Here is a 22,702-nt window from a genome sequence, read left to right as displayed (position 1 = left end):
CGGGGAGGATCTAAAGCGCGCTTCATATCCTACCCCTGCGCTCCCTGAACTGATCGCCCGTCGTCGGCACCGGCTTATCGGCACGGATGACCCACAGCAGGAGGTCCTCGAGCGGGAGAAAGACATAGAAGACCTTGTTACACGCAAATGACAAGAAAACGAAGCAGGTCGCGACTATGGCGTCGAGGTAGTAGTGGTTGGCGGTCGCCACAATCGTGGTCAGGATGAAGGCCGGATAGCCGACACCCAGCAGCAGGTAGAACAGCTTCCAGAAAGCAGACTTGCGGCTCTCGCCCTTCTCCAGCGTGCGTCGGAAGAGCCCCGAGTGGTAAATCAGCGTGCAGCCGATGCAGAAGGAGTAGCCGAAGTGCATGCTTGGCATCGCGGCCAGCGTGTTCACGTACTTACCGCTCATCCACACGCTCTGCGCATCGTCGTGGCGCACGGTGTCGAGGAAGCCGAATTCGGCGGGGAGGAGCCGCGGCGGCATGCATGGGTATAGGATGAAGGTGAGGAAGGCGCAGAAGTTTGTGAGCGTTATCGTGCGGCGGACGACGGCGAAGGTCTTGTGGGACGGAGCGACGTAGTAGTACCAGCAGATGAAGCTGTGCGTGTATCAGTACATACCAAGATCTTACATCAGTTAATCTGATTGGGTGGGCATTTTTGAACAAACTTACCCAACGGTTCCAGGGATATGAATCAGCGCGTACGCCTTGTTCAAGACCGTAAGGAAATCCTGATGGCCGTGCATAAACCATTGCTGGACGCTCCTCTCAGGCACAGGAAATAAAAAGCTGATCCAGCTGAATTGCTCCGTCTCCAACACCGCAATGCCATGCGACTGAGCAACATTCCAAATGCCCGTTTTGGCGAATATTCTCTGCGAAGTGATCGATGTCATGCGGTAAAATGCGTAGTTGATGATCCAATAAAACATTTCAATTAGGAAGGGAAATCGCTGAAGGATGCGGCTATGAATGTTGTTTTTGAAACGCGAGGAATTAGGTGTATGGATAACCGTCCCACAGCAGTTGCGTTGCTTGGGAGGGTCCTTTGAAGTCGCAAAGTAATCGTCGAGGTCATCGTCGTCGTTGGAGTTATAGGCTAGTAGTTCGTCCGAGGAGTGACTCGACTCGGAACTGTCCAAAAGGGAATTATATCGCGACCTCGGCTTGTCAAATATGCGGAAGCCCCTCCTCCTCGTCATGAACATGGCTGTGAGCAAAATAGATGCGACAATCTGATAACAAGGCTATGCATTAGCGATGGATGATAATTTAAAGTTTTCACGATAATGCGAGACACGACGCACTATTGGTTCTGCCCATCCTGGCAACTTCCACGCAGGCTTGCTGTTCCATTCTGGCTCCTCGATGGGAACCGTGACATTCATCGTCATGGCCATGGTGGTGATAAGGACCAAGAATTGGCGAGTGGTCAGGGGGGTAGATGCCCTTGCAGGATCAAACAACTGCGGTAGAAGGATCCAAAAAGTATAATGGAAGTACAAGGAGACCAGCCCCGGGACAGAAAAGCAGTAAAAAGTGTAAGAGAAGTCGACAGGAGTAGTGGTATTGAAATGAAATTCAGATGTTTTGCTAAGTTGTATGCGCGGGAGGTAGGATGACGCGGCAAGTATCGGCCCCTAAGAAGCGGGATGTGGTGGGTTATAAGGCGGGCAAAAGAGAGTAAGAAGGATGTAGGAATAGAAGGTAGAGGAAGAGCAAGTAGGAAACAAGAGAGGGCTATGCAAGCAGAATGATGACGATCACTGCCGCGCGGATTCCGGGGGGTCGTGAGCAAGAAGGGCTTCTAAGAGTGAAGCTTGTCCTAAAAATCGCAATGTCCACTCCGAAAGGGGCGCATCTTGGCATGCATTCTTGGCATACATGGCATACATGGCATACATGGCATACTTGGCATACATTGATCCACTTTTCCCAGTCAAGCGACGGTCAAGGAACAGCAAGGAGCTCAGGTTCTGCCATTGCTTCAGCACTGGGTTCAGCACAGGGAGAGATGCGAGCATTAAAACAATACTGTGGGTGTTGACGAGACAGCTGGGGACATCTGGAGGAATCCGGTACGCCTCGCCCGTGTGGCGACGCCCTCAACAACGGGTGAAAAGAATGTCCGACAAACGATGTGGGTCGCTTAATTATTTGCGGTCCCGAAATTCTGCCAGCAAATGTCCTTTTATTAATTGTGACGTGACAAGCTCCGCACCACTCAGCCACCGCACAAACCCACAAAAGGTAAGCGAATGACTGTGCCAGGCACGGCTGTGCAGAACAGTGCATATACGCGCAGACTTCGTCACTTGACATTAATACACATAAATTATACAGCAAATTGTAACTTAATGCTTCCTTCTACTCCTCCCCATCTATAAAGGCTAAAGAAGCAGATACTATTAAATGAAGCCAGTTCTTCTCTGCGTATGACTCCAAATTACTAGGGAAAGTAGTAATCCTTTATATAGTATAAGAATGTAATATAATGTTACTAAGAAGCTTAAAGACGCCAATTAGATAGATATCCTATAGAGACAATATGAAATATACTAAAGCAGTGCGCGGGAAGGTGGGAGTAGAAATTGATTTGTTAACTTATTAGACGGGTGCTGCAGGAGGAGTGAGAGGCGATAACTACATGGAGGAGGTGCGTGCCCGTATTGTAGAAATCCCTAAGTGATGTAAAATATTAGTTAATTTAGATGGTAAAGCCATTAGGTTAGTATTATATAGTGATGTTTTGTAGAATATATTGCATGTAGATTGCTAGCCGGCAGAACTTTGGGACCGCAAGTAATTAAACCACCCCTGTGAACGGACAAAGCTGTGACGCACGCCAAGATCCGCATCGGAATCGCTTATAAGCAGAGTAACAAGGACGAAGAGAATAATGGACTTCTGAAACTGCCAACCTTGTATCTTACCCGGATGCTAGAGCCCAACAGGTTGCTTGTGTCGCGTGCCTTACCGCAAAAGTGTAATGCTATCTTCGCAGCATCGGACCTTTTTTAGAATCATCGACAGCACACTCGGCTCTCTAGAGGAGAGAATTGCTATGTATGAGTGGTGGCGGGTTTAATTGGCAATACACGCAAAACTTGCCCTTGTTGGAAGGCGGGGCACACGACTCAAACGGACCCTTCAATCTCCGACCCGCGGCCAAGTAGCCAAGCCCTGTCCAATTCTAAGCAGCCGACTTTCAAGCAGACCAACCCAAGCAAACCACCAAGCACCCAGCCCAAGTAGCCAACCGCCGGCACACTCGTTCCGCCTCCATCGCGTCAAAGGTGGGCTCGATACAGCAAAGCGCCCGCTTAAAAATACACCACCTCTTTCCATCCCGTTGTAAGCGCCTGTTGATCTTGGCGATACCCTTTAAAGTACCAAGCACGACCATTTTAGCGTATCTCTACCTATTCTGGGTATAATTCTACACAGAAGAGGTAAATTTCGCGCAGTTTGATCGGCACGGTCAACACGCACTTACAACGAGATGCAAAGAGGTGGCCTACACGTGCTTGGGGGGGATTGCGATCGGCAGTTCGGCCGTAGTCTAACATGCTACAACAGTCTATTGTGCTGCAACGCATGCGAGAAAGAAAAGAAAAGAAAGATGTCCTCTTTCAGGCAATTACTCCTAGAATACGGTGTCGTAGGCTGCAGGTGTCTCGGACTCTAATTAAGTGTTTTGGGGGTACTTTGTATGACCGCAGTAAAGCTGTCCAATTGATACTAAACCGCGCCCAACAAAGATAAGAACGAGCAAGATGAATAAGACGTACAGCAAAGTTTCGCATTGCCCGTGCCTGACCGCAACTCCTTGACCCATCCATCTCACCATGGGAGAAGTCTGAAGTCTGAAGTTAGAAGTTTAACGTTCATCCCGCAGCGGCCTACGGCCAAATCAACCCACCGATTCCCCCCGCCTACCTCCAAACAAGGGGGGCTGACCCTCCCCAACCTGCCGCATAACGTTAAGGAAGTCGAAGCCAAAAACGCCTTGCAGCCCGTGTGAGGCAGAAATGAGTCATCCAGCCCATCACTCAACCTCGATTGGGGGGCCGCCACACACCTGACTTCGTGCATACGGGTGACGGCCGCGGAGACAGCACTACACGCGGTGCGCGCACCCTCTTCTGACTCGCACCCTCAGCCCTTCTCACTCTCAGCCCTTCTCACCTTGCCTTCTTTCCCCGCCAGTTCAGCCGCAGCCAACCAAGGTCGTTCTGGAGCGGCAAAGATGTGAAAGTCCGACAGCAGCAGCCGTGTTTCGTTGGTGGAAATAACGTTAATGCTTTGAAATAGTGCTTCGTATGGGGGATATATAAAAGGCAGCGCGAGCATGCCGTCCGACTTAAATTCCTCAACCACCTCAATTCCTCTTCAGCCATCATAACAAACACCAATTGCCTATCCAACCCCCTTCCAATCCCACCAAACCTTTCTCCCCCCCTCCAACCGCCCCTCATAGCTCTCCACCTAATCTACTTCCTCCCCCTCTCCTCCCCTCCTCCCACCCCACCATGTCCGCCAGCACCGCCAGCAACGACGCAGCCCCGGCCGCCGCCGCCGCCGCAGCAGCAGCAGCAGCAGAACCCGCGCCCTCGGCAACCTACAACGCGTCCTGCCACTGCGGCGCCGTCGCCTACCGCGCCACCGTCTCCCCGCCGCTCGACCACCCGGCGTCCAGCGTCAGCAGCTGCAACTGCTCCATCTGCGTGCGCAACGGCTACCTGCTCATCTACGTCCCGAGCAAGGACGTGGAGTTCGAGAAGGGGGAGGGGGCCATGACGGTGGGTTTGGGTTTTCCTTTTTTTTCGTGCAGTCTCCTTTCCCTTTGCTCCGTTTCCTTTCCCCCCCTTTCCCCTGTCTCTCTGCAATTCCGGAGCGCGGTTGGGAGATGGCGGGGAAGAGATTGGAGATATGAGTTGCAGGGCGAGCGGGAAGAAGCGGGAGAGAGGGGTTGAAGACGGAGATGTGTAGGAGTAGAGAGAAGCGGGTAGGCGAATTGCCGTATGCGCTTGTTTTGCTGACCCGCTGCGTTGTGTAGAAATACACCTTCGCCCAAGAGCGTATTCAGCACTCCTTCTGCCCCACCTGCGGGAGCAGCTTGATGGCCCAGAGTATTAAGGCCGACTACTACCCAGATATAATGGCTATCAATGTAAGTCTAGCCTTTTCGGCCTGGTTTCTTTGCTTTGAAGAGAAAAGGCGGGAGAAGAGGTTGGGAGCTGGTGCTGATTGAACGTGACAGGTTCGCGCGTTCCACGATGTCGATGTTAGTAAGTTGAACATCAAGGAGGCTGATGGGAAGAGTGCTTGAGCTGGCTCTAGAAAGAGTTTGGTGAATGTGTTAGATTTTCGCTGTCAATCTTGGATATTATGATTTTGGGGAGGAGCTGTAGCAATTGAACTTGTTCCATGCGGGGTTGTCAATACGGTGATGTGCATGAGGTGGAATAGGAATGCGATAAATTCAATGATACCTGTATTATTTTATCCAGCTTAGATGGGCTACACTTGATCATTGCAACAACGGCACGGAAGAAAACGTGAAAGTCTGAGTGGAGACAGGAACAGTCCATCTTAATCGCCTTCCCACATCTATCTTCTCAAGTAAGCCGTTCTATCGTGATTATAAGTAGTCATGCTCATGCAACTACGTATCAATCCCCAGCATCACGCTCGTTGCTATGCAATCCATTAGAACTGCAATCAGATGCCAGAGCGAAACTGCACAATCATGCCTCGCCACGAATGATTTTCTCCATCTCGTGCACTTCCTTAGGAGTCGGCGTAAGGTTGTCGTAGCCGGAGTCGGTGATCAGGATGTTATCTGTCAAAGCAAAGATGAGTTAGCCCGTGCCCAGTACGCTATTGGTACTCCCTCCTCTCCCTACCCACCACCACCCCTTGACTCTCAAAATGTGAGACCAGCAATGCCACCGAGCACATAGAATCCGCTATCGGAAAGGAAGTCCAAACTCACCCTCAATCCTAACCCCCCCAACATCCCAATACTTCTCCAAAACCCCCTCGTCAATAAACCCTTTATGCTTCGGATCCCTCAAATACGGCTCGATAATAAACCTGCAAAAATATATCCCCGGCTCCACCGTAATGACGCTCCCAGCCGGCAACGTCCCTCTCACCCTCAAATAACGAAACATCGGATCCGGATCCGCATAATCCGGATTCCCGCCCGAATCATGCGTGTCCATCCCGAGATAGTGTCCCAAGCCGTGCGGGAAAAACGCAACGCTGGTCCCCGCAGCAAAGATGTCCTCCGCCACGCCCTTCAGGATCCCCAGCCGCAGCAGGCCCGCGATGGCCACGCGGTGCGCGTGCGCATGCACGTCGTCCCAGCGCACGCCAGCCCGCAGCATCGCGATGCACTCCTTCTGCATCCGCAGCACGACATCGTAGACGGCGGCGCTCTCGACGCTGAAGGCGCCCGAGAGGGGGAACGTGCGCGTGATGTCCGACGCGTAGCATGCGACCTCGGCGCCGGCGTCAAGCAGCAGGTTCAGCTTGCCCGCGAGCGGCTGGTCGTTGCGGACGTAGTGTAGGGTCGCGGCGGCGGTGCCGGCAGCGACGACGGAGTGGTAGGCCTGGTCGCGGGCGCCGCGCTCGATGCAGGATTTCAGGAACAGCGCCTCGAGATCGCGCTCGTTGGCGGCGGTCGACACGGCCCGCATGACGGCGGTGTGGGCGGCGGTCGAGATGGCGTTGGCGTGGCGGATTAGCGCGATTTCGTAGGGGGTTTTGACGACGCGGCAGATTTCGATGGCGGACTTGAGGAGCTCGAAGTCTTTGGCGCTGTAGGAGAGGAAGGTTATGTGGTCGGAGACTTGGTTTGGGATGGCGTAAATGGTGGTTTTGGGCGTGGAAGAGGAGGTTAGCTCGGCGTTCACTTCGGTGGTAGGGAGGACGGCGTCGATGTCGTAGCTGTGGTTGGGTTTAGGTATCCCTGGTTATTTTGGGACGGACTGGAAAAGGGGTGATAGAACTGCAAGGGGAATATATATTGGAGAGGAGATTCTGTGTTTACCCAAAAGTGCTCTAAAATTTCGACATGAGGTGAAAAGCTTATGCTTTAGTTAAAAAGAGATAAAATGCATATCAAAGGCATGCAAGAGACCGTTAAAACGACGAAAACTTAGTTGAATAACACTCACGCTTTTAGAGCTTCCTCTGGAGTCATTGGCAGTCCCGACCACATAACCTCGTCCGGATCAATGGGGGGAATGAATAAGGTAGATTTCTCAGTCTTCATATCGTAAGTAAAGTAGCAATCAGGTAGTGCACATCCGGTTAAGTAATAGAAGTAGCGACGCTGTCTAAGATGAAGTCAATATCAATGGAATACCTTAAGACGCAGAATATAGGAGTGCAGGTCTTGAAAGAGCAAATGATTGGTGATAGAAGATTAGAGGGAAGTAGAATACTACTGGAAAGGCAGATGACAGGAGGCTCACCTAAATGGCATCGGCTCGTCATTATCCTAAGTCCTCCAGATTAGCAAGCTCTTATTAATTCTGAATAGGGTATTAATTATACTGAAAGATATGAGAGAAAGAAACGCTTGCTCAAGAACGCGAGTTACAGCGATGACTCAAGAACTCCACAAGCTTATGACAATGCTGCCGCTCCTCTTCCCAGTTTCCATGTGAAATAATATATTTCTAGACGTGTAGAAGAAGTTCTCTTGCAGAGAGCGATGTGGCATAGAACAAAGCGAGATAGAGAAGCATATAAGACCTCACTTCAATCATCCTCGTTTTCTGCCCTTCTAGATAAAGCGTCCCAGTGATATCCCCGCCTTTGCTCTTAATATACCCCGCAACCTTTTTAGCATGGGCTTTCGCAGGGTATTTACCCTTAAGAACATCTTCTGTAGTTGTCATCCTGAAAAGGAGCGATGAGGTTGCGATAATGTAGGTGATAGGGTTATGACGGTCGGCATGGTTATGACAGTTTAGAACATCAAAATACTGCCGAATACCCGATTACAGGTAAAATACAAGGCGGTGGAGCCCCACTCATAACTATGCCGACCGTCATAACCCTATCACCTACGTCAGGTGGGGGGTGAGGTTGTAGTTTCAGGGCTGTCATTTAGAGGATCCTCGGATACACGCGGTGTTACGATTTGGTGTGGAAAGTCACGGATCGAATCTTATGGATGATCTGGACAGCAGCACTCGGGAGATTTCTTGCAAGCAAACGTCTCAACGAGCTCGCATGGTGCATTTCACTCTGCTTTCCTTTCAACTGAGAAATATAAAGCCCCGCAGTCCATATCGCCTAACTGATCCTAAGCATCCCTCACGACGTCAATTTGGCTCAACGTCACAAGCGGAGTTACGTTTTTGGCATATTCTGAATCTTATATTATATTCCAATAAAATACGCCTTCTCCGTCCATGCCAAAATTTCTAAGATGAACCTGATCGTTAATCCCAGGAGCTCATAGACGCCGGCGCCGACATGTATATAATACTGTCGATCGGAAGTTCGTGTGCAGATCAAAGAATGAGATGTCTGTCTATTAAATGTTGCTCTAGGGCCTCTATAAATACATAAGGGTTCGTTCGGTTGCAAATTGCCTCCGTTACAGAATCTGTTCGATCTGTGCGTATTTTAGCGTCGCCCATTTTATAATTAGTGGCGGCTACTACCGTGGTTCAATTGAATCTGTAATTGAGTCGATCGTTCGGTGGGCCTCCAGATGAGGCTCCAGATTTGGCTTCGCACAATGCGTGATTAATTTTGGTGAGCAATTCGAGTGACCCCTCTGCCACTAGACCTCTATCGCGACTCCCTGCCTTGGTGTAGTAATGGAGCCTCCTCCTCAACCAACGCCCTCTCGTCCGTCAACGTTTTCTACACCTTCGCCAACCTCCCGTACGAGTCGCAGCAGAGTTACCGCGACGCCCGCGACGCCCGCGGGGCACAGGAGGGCGCGTCTAAGATGGACAAGTAAGATGGAGGAGGCGATGTTAGATTACCCAGCAGCCCCTTACTATTAAGCAAATTAAGAGCAAGCATAACAACTAGAAGAGGGATTAGAAGGTATAAATAGAGCTTTACAGCCTCTCTAGCTGGGGGTAAAACAAAGCCAAAGGTGTACCTATTACTAGTAAGGAAGTTATAAAGGCCTACTTTATAGCCCATTCTAAAGCTATAAAGTTTTATAATATACTACCTAACTTCCTAAATCTACTACAGGAGCTATTTAAGGGAGTCCTAGCAATAGGCAGTTATATAAGGTCGATTAACGAAGTAATTAAGAGCTGTATAGATTTTAAGCTTCTTTAGCGGTGACCTTATAGGCGCTAGATTTGGTAGATAAAGAAGCTAAAGATAAGGAAGATAAGGAGAAAGTAGATAAAGCCTTTAAGTTAAAGTCAGCTCGCAGCTCTATTAAAAGCCGTTAATTAAGCTTACCTTTAGCTAAGCGCTTTAGTCCTTCTAGTATACCGAGATCCTCTATAACACTAAGCCGGCCTTCTTTACTAGCTATATGGAAACGGGCTCTTAGGTAGGCTGTTAAAGAAGTTAAATCTAATATAAAGCGCTAATAAGGAAGACGGCAAGTTATAGAGATACTAGAGGAGATAGTAGAGAAAGTAATAAGAGAAATAAGGGCCATAAAAGAGTTAATCGCCTAGAAGTCTTCTTAAGAGAAGGCCTCTATAAAATTTATCTATAAGTTTAGTTACCTAGATCCTATAGAGTAACTAGCTATTTTATAAGCTTTTAAGACAGAGTCTACTACCAGATTATTTCTTATAACGGCTAGGGTTATAGAGCTTTGGCAAAGCTTAATTAATAATATTTTAACTAGTAGGAAGGACGTATAGGAGAGTAAGCTTTAGGTAAGATCTAAGTAGCTCTTTAGAGCCTTTCTATATAAGCAACCAGTAAGCAATATATAGAGGGAAACTATATAGATTTCTATAGTAAATATACCCAAATCTACTGTATATTCTCAATTAAATTGGCCTACTAATTGCCTAACAGTAACTCTTCTATATAAGCTCCTCAATCTTATCGCGTATTTGGTTTATAACTATATCACTTTCTACCTCTATAAGCCCCGCGTCTTCCTTATTTATAACCCTATCCTCTACCTCTAGATTGCCATCTAGATTAGCTAAATTATTTATATTTATAAAGTTATAAACTACAGCTAGGGCGTACACTACATCTACCTATATACTTAAAGGAAGGTTACGCCTACTGGCCTTAAAGTACTGGAAATAATTATTAAAAACTCCTATAGTACGCTTTACTATATTCCTTAGTACCACGTACCGTAGATTAAAGGGCTCCTTTACATTCTATAGCCTTATATTTGCCTATACTTATTTATAAAGGTAATACCGTACGCCGCGGTAGGGAGTTAAAGTTATAGGCATATTAGAGTACCTAGCATCCGCGACATAGTATCTATTAGGTAAGGGTTTGAATCCTTTAGCTCTTGCTAAATTAATAATTCTAGAGTTATAAGTAGAGCCCTCCTAACTAGCTAAAACGTAGAAAAAGTTTATCTAGAAATCAACAACTATAAGTATAAACGCCCCCCGGAAACAAGCCCATCGCGATTATAAAGGTTAAGATAATAACATCATATAAGGCTTGCAAATGCGACAGCAGTATTACGGTTGGGGTATGTGGGGTCGCCATATTATAAGAAGTCGTCACTTAGGCGCATATGCGAGAGCTCCAGATTGAAACGGAATATATAACGGGAGCTCGAGGCTACATATTAGAACAGAGCCAAGAACCTCATTTCAACTACTGTATACGGTATAGCTTGCAAATTGACGCGCTTACCAATATGGAGGAGCTCCATATTCAAACGGTGTCAGTCTACCAAACGACACCCTCATTTTCATATTTGAGCTCCGGTTCCGTTACAATATGGAGCCTCCATATTCGTAACGGAGGTGCAACCGAACGACCCCTAAGGTAGCGAAAGGCTGACGACGATGATTCGTGATCGGGTTCGTATTCGCGACCCCATTGACAAATACGGCTAATGATAGACCGAAAGTCATACTATGGTATCCGGCGAAAGTATTGTATACTGTCGGTACGTCGCAGGGGTTCCTTGCAGAGCATTTTACACCAATAAGAAAGCCGGTTTGTATACAAAACATGAACCTTCTTAATTGTCCTCCTTTTTCATTTGCCGCAAAAGTGAATTAAAAATAAGCCGCAAGCCGCCCAACCCCCTGCAACGCACCGACAATGTAAATACTTTCGCCGGACACCATAGTAAAACGATGTATCCCAAATCCTCAATCCCAGGTAGCCGTATCCGAATAATAAATTATACCTTTAGAGTGTAAAGGTGCTGATCGATTGCTGAAATAATCAATCCTTCCACCGTGCAAGAAACTTGGCCATATCATCAGAAGGCATAGGAGCAGCTGCAACCTGTGTAGTGATAAATTCGGTCAGCAAATGCTCTTTCCTGGTTTTTCACAAAGGGAGGGCCAAAGCATACCGTATTCTCCATACTGCTAACACTAAATGTCTGGCTCATCGTCATTGTTGTGACCTGCTTGGGTGTAGGCAGGAAGGTGCTCGCCAACGACACAGCACTCGTTGGGTATTGTGGCGTAGGATTTTTCTTTGTTATTTTGCTCGGTGGAACAGGCTGCATTGGCGCAAACTTGGTCAAGCCCGTCTGCATCGTATAGGGTATAGCGTAGTCTGAAGCTGCAGCTGGAGCGGCATTCGCGTTGTTCGCCACTTGATTGACAGTTGGAGGTCCATCGGTTCCAGTTACAGCTTTTGCTCCAGCTAGGACGTTGGGGGGGAAGGTTCCAGTCATGCCAGAGAGCGAGAAGCGTGGGGAGTAGTTGGTTACAGAACCGCCTTCTTTGGCAACGGAGATCATTTTAAGGAAGCTATAAAGCGACATGCATTAGTCCAGAATCTAGAAGGGTTGAAGGACTTGGATAAAATCTTGACAATATATACTGGAAAGGTTAGACGTACTATGCATTGGACGGTGTGCTTGCACCAACACCTGCACCGACATTACCAATCGCCTTGTTGCCAGCAGCAAACGTCCCGGATGTCGTGATAGAAGTGAGTTGAATCTATTATAAAACACGAGTCAGCCATCATTAACAGTCTCAAGTGCACTTTAGTCCGCGTCGTGTGCTCACAAAGGTGGAATCATCGTTCCCCCCTGCGCAAAGAAAGAGCTGGTAAGTTTTGAGATCCGATATCGACGGAGCACTCCCGGAATCCTTCCATCCAATGTTGATAGAACCGCCTCCTGTTAATTTTGCGCCCGCTGCTGGACTCGTAAACTCGACGTCTGCGAGGGCGAAGGGGGTGATTGCCACCAGCAACGCAAGGAGTCGGAACTGCATGGCGAAGAACACGATCTTGGTCTGTAAAGTAGATGCAATACCAAGCACGCGGTTCGATTATTGTGATCTGATGTATTTGTGTAAACGAGCGTGATGTGATGGGGGGAAACGGCGAGGCTGGAGTTGTAGTTGAACCTGAATTAGAGATTCGAGATTCTGGCATTGCGGCGTTTGGAATTGGCGTAATCAATGCAAGACTCCGCCTACCATTAACTAGTCGTTCACGAAATGCATTAGAATCCTTGGCATGCAGATCCCCAATTTTTGCACCCAAACTTACGTGTAAAACCGTGAGATAGCCCATTTCCACGTTAAACGCGCCTTATTGTCCATATAACCCCCTGCCGTCAGTTAGTAAGTTGAAGCCGACGTCTCTCTGCTATTTGCCCTATCTTGACGCGTTTCCTGGTGTTGTAGTGCCTCCTATCGACCCTGCTCGTCGCGCGGATATGTCCGTCTACTTAAGTTAGGCTGGCGGCCAGATGCTATCGTAGAACAGCTACACGTTAGTCGAGCTACTGTATATAACACTAAACGTTATCTTATGCGATATGGCCAGCCTATCGGGCCTTATGTACGGAAGGCTGGCCGGCCGGTGGCATTAACGAGAGCTAACAGAGAGGCTCTCCTTAAACTCCTACTCTACGACGGTTAGAAATATCTAGACGAAATTTAGTACTGGCTTTATCACGAACGTAATCTTAAGGTTAATTATACTACAATCCACCGTATCTTAAAGAAGAAAGGGTGGTTAAGGAAGGCAATCAGGCGTATAGCGCAGGGCCGTAACTCACAGCTGAGGGAGCTCTATTATGATAATATGAGACAGTTTCTGGTAGATATTGTGGCATTCCTTAATAAGGCTATTTTTAACGAAAAGACAGGCTGGCGGACGAGAGGACGAGCTCTAGTTGGTAAGGAGGCGTGCTATTAGGGGCGATACTTGGAGTATCTACGCGGCTACAATAATTAATGGCTGGGTTTGCTATTAAACCCGTAAAGGCTACTTTAAAATTAACGACTTTATTAGGTGGCTATATGGCTGCCTGTTTCCTGCACTTCGTAAGCGATATCCAAATCGGACTATAGTAATTGTGATAGATAACCTTAAGGTTTACGTTAACGCGTAAATTCCGGTTGCTATTAAAGAGGAGGGCTATATCCTTCGCTATTTGCCGCTGTACTTACTAGACTTTAATCCAATTAAGCTTATATAGACTGTCTTAAAGGCATATATTCGTTACTGGCACCTATATACTTAAGAATTCCACTATAGTTATAGTAAGTTTCTTAAGCAAGCTATTCGCAAGAGTAGGTATAATTCCTTTGCCTAGTAGTAGTTTTAATATGCCGCAGGAGGAATATATATACACCATCTCGTCAATTCCGGTGGTTGGCGCAGCCACGTCTGCAAGACCTTACTTTCCCTTAAATAGCAAAAATACCAAAACTTCCCCTACAAAAAGGCCGTGCAGACGTGGCTGCGCTAACCACCGGAATTGACGAGATAGTGTATAATAGGCTAAGCTAGAGCGTTTACGGCAATAATTAGAGTAGTTTAAGCGTGGTATTAAGGTTCAGGGATTAGAGGAATTAACTGCGGCTTTAATATCGCTACGGGCACTTACTGTAACGAAGCCTTGTAGGAAATACTACGGTGGACCTGTTAATGGGCTAGGTATATAGGTAAACAAGAAGTCAACAACGTAAACACAACTAGTGAAGTAGGTTGCCCAACAGATTAACTCCAATTGTATTCTAAGATTCACTATAAAAAAGAGAACTATCTAGGTAGGGACTGTAGTCTTTTAAATACACAATACTGCATCTAGGAAATGTACTGAGTACGTTGGTACGTCAGTACGTGTTCCCCGTTCCCACGTTCCCGCGTTCCCACGTTCCCACGTTCCCGCTTTCCCACGTTCCCACGTTTCTGCGTTCCGAACTGACATCGTGATTCGTCATGTGACTCGGCTACCCCTTGTCCCATGGCTCTTATCTCAGGTGCCTTAGCCGCTTCTCCGAGGAATTTGTGGCGTTACATGGCCCAACTCTCCCGCCACAGCCCTACCCTGCCAACTCGTGCGAACTCCTGAGCCAATTAGCGGCGCGCACTAACTCCTGCGAACTCCTAAGCCAATAGAACGTCGCGCTACCCCCTAGCCCCCTATAACCCTAAAATTCCTCTATAAAGCGTCTAAGAGATTATAAGTGCGCGTTTACTATAAACTAGACGCGATTCTTAATATATATTAACTTTAAATAACTATAATAGGGTTAATATAGTAGCTATAGCTATAGTTTCTAATATAATTAAATTATAATATCCTTTATTAGTATATTTTAGTAAATTTAACTAGCTAATTAACGTATTAGAGGGTAAAGTACAGCCTTAAAGTTTAAAGACGCGTTTTTAAATATAGTTATTGTAACGGAACCCTGTAGCAGGAACTACGGTAGGCTTGTTATTAGGCTAGGTATATAGGTAAAGCAAGTTAAAGTTAACAACGTAATAATAACTAGTAGAGTAATTGCCTAATAGATTAACTCTAATTATATTCTAAGAATTACTATAAGGAAGGAACTATCTAGGTAGGGACTATAGTCCTTTAAATATATAACCGTACTCCTATAAAATCCTTCTTATACGTAATATATGTAGTATATATATTATACGTACGTTCCCTTTATATACCGCGTATACTGCGTATAATATTATATAACTTTAGTTACTATTTCTCATTATATAGCTCTATTAGCTCTATCTTAGACTATACTTAAATTAACTAACTAGCTTCTTCCGACTCTTCTCTAAGTAGTTATAATATTATGCTTAAAGCGTCTATAACACTATCTCCCTCCTCTTTATTTTTATCCTTAAAGATTTAAAATATCTCTAGGTTGTTTACTAGAGGTATAATATCTATTTAATTAATTTAGTTAATATCGTTACTTATTATACTAAAGGCTCCTTTTTCCTTATAGGCGTAGCGTTATACTCGTACTATTGCTGCAATATTGTTTTTTGGTAAGATTATACCGTCTCCGTATTCTTACTGTTTAAAAAAGGGGTTAGTTTATATTGCGTTAGCGAACCTATCTTTATAATAACCGTCTTTTTACTTAAAGTGCACTAAAGCGAATATTTATTTATCCTGTAATATTCGCTTTATCTTTAATGCTAAATATACGCAACCTATTACTCTTAATAGTCGTCTAGTTCCCTAATTAATTTATCTTAAGGTTTTATATTTAATCTACTGCTATATAGCTAAATAGTAAACTATCTTAAGCCCTTACTAAGTTGGAACGTTCTTATAACACGGAGTAAAAGGCCTTAAAGGCCCGCATTGTGGCGTCCGCTCACTTACTCCGTCTTAAAAAGGTCCGTAAGAAGGTGCGTTCTAAAGAGTAGAAACTTATAGAATAGGGTCTATAGGATTAGGTAACTTATTCTTTAGTAATCCTTTTTTATTAATACTACCTAACCTAATCTCTTCCGATACTCCTATACCTTTTCTATAGTATTCTTTAAATTTTCTAGTGGTTCTTAGGTAGTCTTAGTATAGCCTATCTACTTAACCTTATACTATATTTTATTATTAATGTCCTTATAACTAATAATCTTTAAAACTTACTATTTATCTTCTTTTTGTCCTCTATATATATCTACTTTATAAATTAGTAGCTTAATATTCCTATATACTAGCTCTAGCATTACGATATACTATATAGGGTAGATCTTTATTTTGGCTAGTAGGTCTAGCTTAAATATAACTAGTAAAATTCTTTACGTAATTTTAAAAGGTCCTAGTCTAATATAGTTTAACTTCTTACTTAGTTGTTAACTCTTAAATTTTTTATATAGTAGCTACACTTTATCTCCCTCCTTAAGGTCTAGTCCCTTAGATTTCTTAGCATTATAGTACTTTTTTATTCTCTCTTATACTTTCTTTACTAATTCTATAAGGTCTATATAAAGATTTATTAATATCTTTATTCTTTCTTTAGCTATACTACTTATTTTCTTTACTTATTGTAGTAATAACGATGTTCTTAGCTTATATCTATAATTTGCCTTAAATGGTAATGTTCGTACTAACTTAATAGCACAAGTGAGTCAGATCCAGGGGCACGAAATACATGTAGTATCGTATGCTCTTTTGGATGATAGTAACTGTCGATTGTATAAAGCAAACTATGTAGTCTATATACTGATGCGCCTCCCCCCTAATTAGTCAGTGCTTCAGAAGTGCACTAGACGCGTAAGCGGGTGGTTAGTGCACCAAACGCGTAAACGCGTACTCGGCGTACCGAACGCGTAAGCACGCGGTTGGTACGACAGGTGCTGTAATTATATACTAGCGGTACTTGGAAAATGAAACCACTTGTATATAGCCTCCGTAATTGTCTTAATAGAACTATAAAACACATAAGAAAATACATAGGAAATCCCTCCTAAGGTGCCTTCTGGGTTGCCTTCTAAATAGTGCTCCAAGCTGGCCGTAAGTCCTGCTTATGGTCCGTAAAATGAACTATACGGCCTTTTAACGGGCTATAAATGCACCATACGGCCTTCCAACAGGCCGTAACTGAACCGTAAATACTCCGTTAGTCTCGCTCTACCCATTCTATAACCTTTAGGTTAAGCTTATTTATGTTAATTAGGGTTTTAAGAGCTTAACACAGCTTTACCTTAGTTATGGCGTCTGCTGGGTTATCTCCGCTACTAATCTATTTAACCTCCGTAATCTTACGTCGTTTATAGGCCTAACGTAAGCACATTAGGTCGACTATAAGCCTCTTCTCTTATGTTATACCTAGTTTAACTAGGCAGTTATAAAGGGACTTTAAATCGGTGTATAAAACTAGGAGTAACTGCTCTAGTTATAGAATCTTCTAAACCGTTGATTTGATTGCGGCTGCTATATTAAAGCCATAGGCTAGTATATATAGTTTAGAAGCTAGTACACTTTAGGTTACTTATTTACACTTAATTAAGGACTAGTATAGTATATTTACGTCCTAATTATGGTCCGTAAGTATAATTACAAAGCCGATTTATAATAATAGGTCTTTATTATTAGTAAAAGATGTATCTATAAATACTAGTAGGCTAAGGGAATTTAGGTCTAGTAGTACAAAAGTAAGTCCTCTTACTGCATTGTTGATTTGCCACTAGATGCGCTTATTAAGCTATTTAATATTTTCTTCTTACGGGTCTACTGCCTGGGCCATAAAGGACAGGTTATAGGCAGATTTAGGTTAACAGACTATAGTAATATAGGCGCCTCTTATACGCTATGCAGCGTATTAGTCCTTTATATTTACGGTCTTGCAAGTCTCTTCGCGGGAACTAGTAAGGTCTATAGGCTTTGCTATAACGGGCTTTAGGTTTTATACTTGGCGTTCCTAAGTTAGCTTAATTAAGTTGCCCTTTTATATAATTAAGCCTCTATTAAACTTAATTAGAATCTGCTTAGTTAACTACTCTTATAGTTTTACTAAGAACTTTACCTTTTATAGTTTAGTTTCTTTAGCGTCCGTAAAGGTTTAGTCTGCTAGGAAGAGGGTATTATTAGTTTAGAGTCTAATAATACTAAGGCCGTTTAATGGGGTGTATAAGAGGCAGAAGTTGTAGGTTAACTATTCTATTTTAAGTTTACTAACGTAATGCTAGTGGTATATCTTAAACTAATAGTTTCCGGCTTCTAGTACTCCGTAAAGAGGTTTTATAACCTATAAAATTATTCCTAGTTATAGGTTAAGCTTGGGGGGTAACCATATAAAGATATCCCTACTTAGGTAGGTATTAGACTGCACATAGGCTTATAAGATGTCCCGTAGGTAAAGGGCTATAGGTTTACTTTACTATAGTCTAGGCATAAGTACAAGTATAATCCGTTAACTAACTCGTTAAATTATAGGCGATTATATAAGGACTAAGTCCTTTCCTTAGTCGTTATAGGCTTATATAATAAGCCTTAATTTTTTAAAAGCTTTATTAGTACTAGGGTGCTTAATTTCGTTAATAAAGCATAAGTTAAATATACGGGCGCCTTGCGGAACGTCTCTTTCTATTACAACTACAAAGACACCCTTTTTAAGTAGTCCGTTAATTTCTTTACGTTATAAGTCTATAAATGGGGTTTCCTATACTAGAACTAATATATCTATAGGCGGAGATTGCCTTGCGGAGATTCCTACGGAGGTTAGGTAATTCTTTGTTATAGGGTTCTTAGTTATAGGGTGCTTTTAGGGGCGTCCTCAACCACGTTTTATAGCAGGTTTAGTAGGTTTAGTAGGTTTACGGGGGACTTCTATAGTAGGCATAGGTGCTTTTAGTTCGTTTAAAGGCAGGGGTGCTTCCAGTCTATCTAGTTTGGCGGGTGCTTCCGGTTCGTCTGGTTTAACGGGTGTTTCTAGTTCATCTAGCTTAACGTTATGGTTATCTTTGGGTCGAAAGTAGGGTTTTACGGACGTGCTTCTAAAGCTAGTTGGCCCGCTAGGAAGCTATACGCAGCACGTCTCGTTTTTTACGGCTAGTAGATAATAGGGTCCATTCTAGCTACCGCTTTTACGCTATATAAGGACTTTAGAGTTAAGCGGGAGGTTATATACTAAGGTCGTATTAGGTCCGTTACAGTAGTATAGGGCGTTATTAACAGTTTATTTAGCCCGTAATTTAACTATTTCGGCTATTACCTTCCGTATTATAGCTGCTCGTTCCGTAATAGACGGGGTAAAAGGGCCTAGGTTACTTATCCTTGGGTAGGCTCTATAAACCAAGAGGGTAGGTACTAGTCCGTTAGGGCCAGTAGTGTTATTAATAGCTTTTACAGCCATCTATAGAGCCAGTTCCTTTCAGATGTCCTTATATTCGTCCGTAATAATCTAGTAAGCTCTCTATAAGGCTAGGTAAGCTTACTTAATAAGCCCAACGGACTAATGCGCCTTAACTAGAACAGCTTTTGTTAATATAGCTATAGCCGTAGTATACTGCTAGAATTCCTTATTAATAAAGTTCCTACTAGCGTTGTAGGTAATATACTTAGGGGGTCTAACGTACGTGTTAATCTAGTAGGTCCGTAGAATATCCTAAGTATACTTTATAGATATATTTTGTAACTAACGGGCGGCTTAATAATAGGTTGCCTTATTAATTATATATAGTACTAGGCTGCCGTTAATATATATAATATCTACATATACTAAGTAGTTAAAGTTAAGATCCTTATAAAGGGTGAACTTAAATCGGCCTAGGGAACGTCCGTATTTCTAGCAAAAGGAGTAGTATTTAGTTAGGTGGTTAATTACCTTCCTATTAATATTGTCGTATCCAGAGCGTTTAAGGACTCTATATAGCTTTTCGGCTAATAAGTAGCTAAAACGGCAGTATAGGCGGTAGATCTTAGTACTAGTAAGGTAGCACGGGTTATAGTTAAAAGATTTCTAAATATAGGTCCGTAAAGTTTCTCCCTATATAAGGAACGGGTGTCTAAATCGTTATATAATTAGTAGGGTAATATACTTGCTTTCTAGGGCAGTTATAGGGCTAATTAGGGTGTCCATAATATTATTATAGTAGACCTATAACCTATCCATATCTACAAGATAGAGTAGGAAGGGGGTGTCCGCTTTTACCACGTGGAAATTAACTAGGCTAATTAGAGTCTTAACTTTAACTGATCCAATTAATGCGGTTAAGCCGATGCCGAATTAGACGTTTACGGCCCTAGTTTACGTAATATCAATGTCCGTATTATTATTTGTGGTGGTCTTATATATAAGGTATTGTCCATAACCTATAATAGACTTCTTAGAGGCACCTATATCAATTATAACGGGGTAGAATTCTTTAGGGGTGTAGCGTTCTGTGGTAATATATACAAATAGGTCCTGTTTACAGTCCGTAACGTCCATAACAGGTCTAACAGGTATGCTTACGGGCTAGTTTTTAGGTATAATTAAGTGTATAAAGAAACGGTCGGCTAATACGGTCGTAATATTAAAGGCTTAGTTATCTATAAAAGGTCCGTAAGTAGTTAGGAACGTCTCTAAGATCTCCTATTCCTAAATATCTAAGTCAAAGTTAATTATAAGGGCTTCTATTAACTTATCAAGAGACTCCTCCGCTTCCTCTCCTTTATAGTCTAAGATAAACTAGTTAATCCGATTATCAAATCTCTTCTTAGACTTATTATATTCTTCCTAGGTATACCTTATAGACTAATATCCTTCCTTACCGCATATAAAGCACTTCTGGCTAGTTCGTCTATAGGGGTATGCTTTTATACGGGAGTTATTATAGGGGTTGCGGGTAGGGCCTAGTTAATGCGGGTACTGCTAGCGGTAGCGGCGGTCCGTAAAGTAGACGTCTAAGTCTATTTACGGATATTAAATATCTGTAATAAAGGCTTAAGTGCTGCCTGGTGGGTTTAAGACTTCGTATATTATAATAGAGGAGCGTAGATTATTAATAAGGCTAGTTAAAGTGTCTATAGGCTTATAACAGGCGTACTTATAGGGCTCTACTTCCTAGCAGGCTGTAATAAGTTTATTGTATAGGAAGTCGTCTGTTTAAAGCTTAGCGTTAAGGCCGTACTATAGGTGCCGGAGGTCTTTAATAAGAATTTGCAGGCACTCTATAGTCGATTTTTTAGTATTCTTATCGATTACGGTCCGTAGCTTGGTCGCATTCTATTAGGTAAGGATATCACGCTTATATTCCGGTTCTTTAAAGTAGTTATAGGTAGCTTTATATAGCTTATTAAAGGAAACACCAAGGGGGTTGCTCTTAAGGTTAATGTAGTAGTAGTTAAGTACTAGGCCGCGCAGTATAGTAGAGTAGGCTTAGCTAAATTCCTATTTAGGAATATCAGCCTTCTGGCAGAGGTCCGTAAAGATAGTCAGTTTAAAGTCAAAGTTATTATTTTCACCGCTATACTTAGATTCGTCGGTGTAGAGCTTAGCTAGGTTAGCTAGCTCCTTACTATAGGTCTTTACTCAGGTAGGTTGCGGATCTATAGCTTGCGGATCTATAGCTTGTGGATATATAGTTTGCGGATATATAGTTTACGGATATATAGCTTGCGAATCTATAACTTAAATAACGGAAGGGGTTTAGTCCGTATTTTGGTTTACGGGGGTATTATAGTCTGTAATTTGGGTTACGGGGGTATTGCGGTCCGTAACTTAAGTACTAGGTATACTTTAGCCAGTAAGATTAATTCTAAAACTGCTTAGGTTTATAGGACGAATTTAGTTAAATAGGTTAGGTATAAGGCTAGCGATTATATTAAGTTTAGAAGAAGTAAAGAGTTTTTTAGTTTCTTAGAACTGGTCTAGGATTTCCTCTTTAGTCCATTCCGTTTAGTCCTTCTTATATATTATATTATATAAGGACTATATAACAGTAACTCGTTTATTCCTTTTAACCCATACACCTTAGTTATATAAGAGGGTCCGTAGGTTACAAATAGTAGTAGGGTTATATACTTTAAAGATAGTTTCCGTAAAATCCGCAAAGTCTTCCTAGTATTACTCCTATAGGTCAACGTTTATAAGCTTAAAATATTCATATTTAAGAACTTTGAATTTAATATAGTTGTTAACATTAGGTATAGACGTAAGGTCGGCTCCCTATCTCCACTTTTCCTAGCCTTCATTAACTTGCTTCCTTAGGTCTGCCATACTATATAGTATAGTGTAGTACGCAGTAGGTGGAAGAGGTCTTATAGTGGTCCGTAAAGGCGGTTAATGTCCATAGCGGTTCGTAAAAGGGTAAGGGTGTCCGTAAGGGGTCTTAGCAGGTCCATAGTAGTTTATAGAGGGGTAGGTCTCCATAACGGTCCGTAAGGGTAATTAACGAGTCCGTAACGGTTCGCAGAAGGGTAGGGGGTCTCTATAAGGGGTCTGAAAAGACGTCGGAGGTATTAAAGGAGGGTGTAGTAGGGATAGGGGTTTAAGGTTTAAGGGTAGGGGGTTCCATATAGGTCTATATTCACGTCTATTATACTTCTAGTAAACCGTACTAAGACTTAAATAAGTATACAGAGTTAGTAATAGTCCGTAATCCCCAACTTCTAACCTTCTAGCAGGTCGTACTAGGAGTCTAAACGGGTGGTCGCTGTTAAGTATCGCTCGGGGGAGGTATCGAGTGATTGCTGATCTGTGCGCGCTTACTAATTAGTGTTTATACTAACTTAATAGCACGAGTAAGTTAGATCCAGGGGCACGAAATACGTATAGTATCGTATACTCTTTTAGATAATGGTAACTGTTAAT

The 22,702-nt window shown here is 43.5% G+C and overlaps 5 protein-coding genes across 5 annotated transcripts; 2 read left to right on the top strand and 3 right to left on the bottom strand.

The window, feature by feature from the left end:
- Window positions 1-22: 22 nt before the first annotated feature.
- K441DRAFT_566459 (uncharacterized protein) lies at window positions 23-1,396 on the bottom strand (the record flags this gene model as incomplete). Its single annotated transcript, XM_067643744.1, has 3 exons — window positions 23-605; window positions 681-1,243; window positions 1,316-1,396. The coding sequence occupies 3 exons, from the start codon at window positions 1,394-1,396 to the stop codon at window positions 23-25; spliced, it is 1,227 nt and encodes a 408-aa protein (XP_067502854.1).
- Window positions 1,397-4,615: 3,219 nt separating this feature from the next.
- On the top strand, window positions 4,616-5,334 carry K441DRAFT_421696 (uncharacterized protein; the record flags this gene model as incomplete). The annotated part of the gene is made up of 3 exons (XM_067641548.1): window positions 4,616-4,810; window positions 5,068-5,181; window positions 5,272-5,334. Coding segments are annotated over 3 exons (372 nt in total), but the record flags the coding sequence as incomplete, so codon positions are not given.
- Window positions 5,335-5,758: 424 nt separating this feature from the next.
- Window positions 5,759-8,022, bottom strand: K441DRAFT_613083 (putative Xaa-Pro aminopeptidase pepP; the record flags this gene model as incomplete). The annotated part of the gene is made up of 5 exons (XM_067645634.1): window positions 7,784-8,022; window positions 7,496-7,521; window positions 7,196-7,357; window positions 6,007-6,965; window positions 5,759-5,853 (listed from the first exon to the last, which is right to left on the bottom strand). Exons 1-5 carry the CDS (start codon window positions 7,922-7,924, stop codon window positions 5,759-5,761), a joined length of 1,383 nt encoding a protein of 460 aa, XP_067502852.1. The 5' UTR covers window positions 7,925-8,022.
- Window positions 8,023-10,261: 2,239 nt separating this feature from the next.
- K441DRAFT_723413 (uncharacterized protein) lies at window positions 10,262-11,200 on the top strand. Its single transcript, XM_067654090.1, has one exon. It carries the CDS (start codon window positions 10,738-10,740, stop codon window positions 10,996-10,998), a length of 261 nt encoding a protein of 86 aa, XP_067502851.1. The 5' UTR covers window positions 10,262-10,737; the 3' UTR covers window positions 10,999-11,200.
- A 202-nt stretch (window positions 11,201-11,402) lies between these two features.
- K441DRAFT_687830 (beta-1,6-glucan biosynthesis protein-like protein) lies at window positions 11,403-12,415 on the bottom strand (the record flags this gene model as incomplete). Its single annotated transcript, XM_067652129.1, has 4 exons — window positions 11,403-11,465; window positions 11,536-11,941; window positions 12,033-12,136; window positions 12,206-12,415. 4 exons carry the CDS (start codon window positions 12,413-12,415, stop codon window positions 11,403-11,405), a joined length of 783 nt encoding a protein of 260 aa, XP_067502850.1.
- Window positions 12,416-22,702: the final 10,287 nt, after the last annotated feature.

Source organism: Cenococcum geophilum (assembly GCF_001692895.1).
Source record: "Cenococcum geophilum 1.58 unplaced genomic scaffold K441scaffold_27, whole genome shotgun sequence".
In the NCBI taxonomy this organism is placed as follows: Eukaryota; Fungi; Ascomycota; class Dothideomycetes; order Gloniales; family Gloniaceae; genus Cenococcum; species Cenococcum geophilum.
The sequence above is the reverse complement of the archived record's forward strand: the minus strand, read 5'-3'. Positions and strand labels throughout refer to the sequence as shown.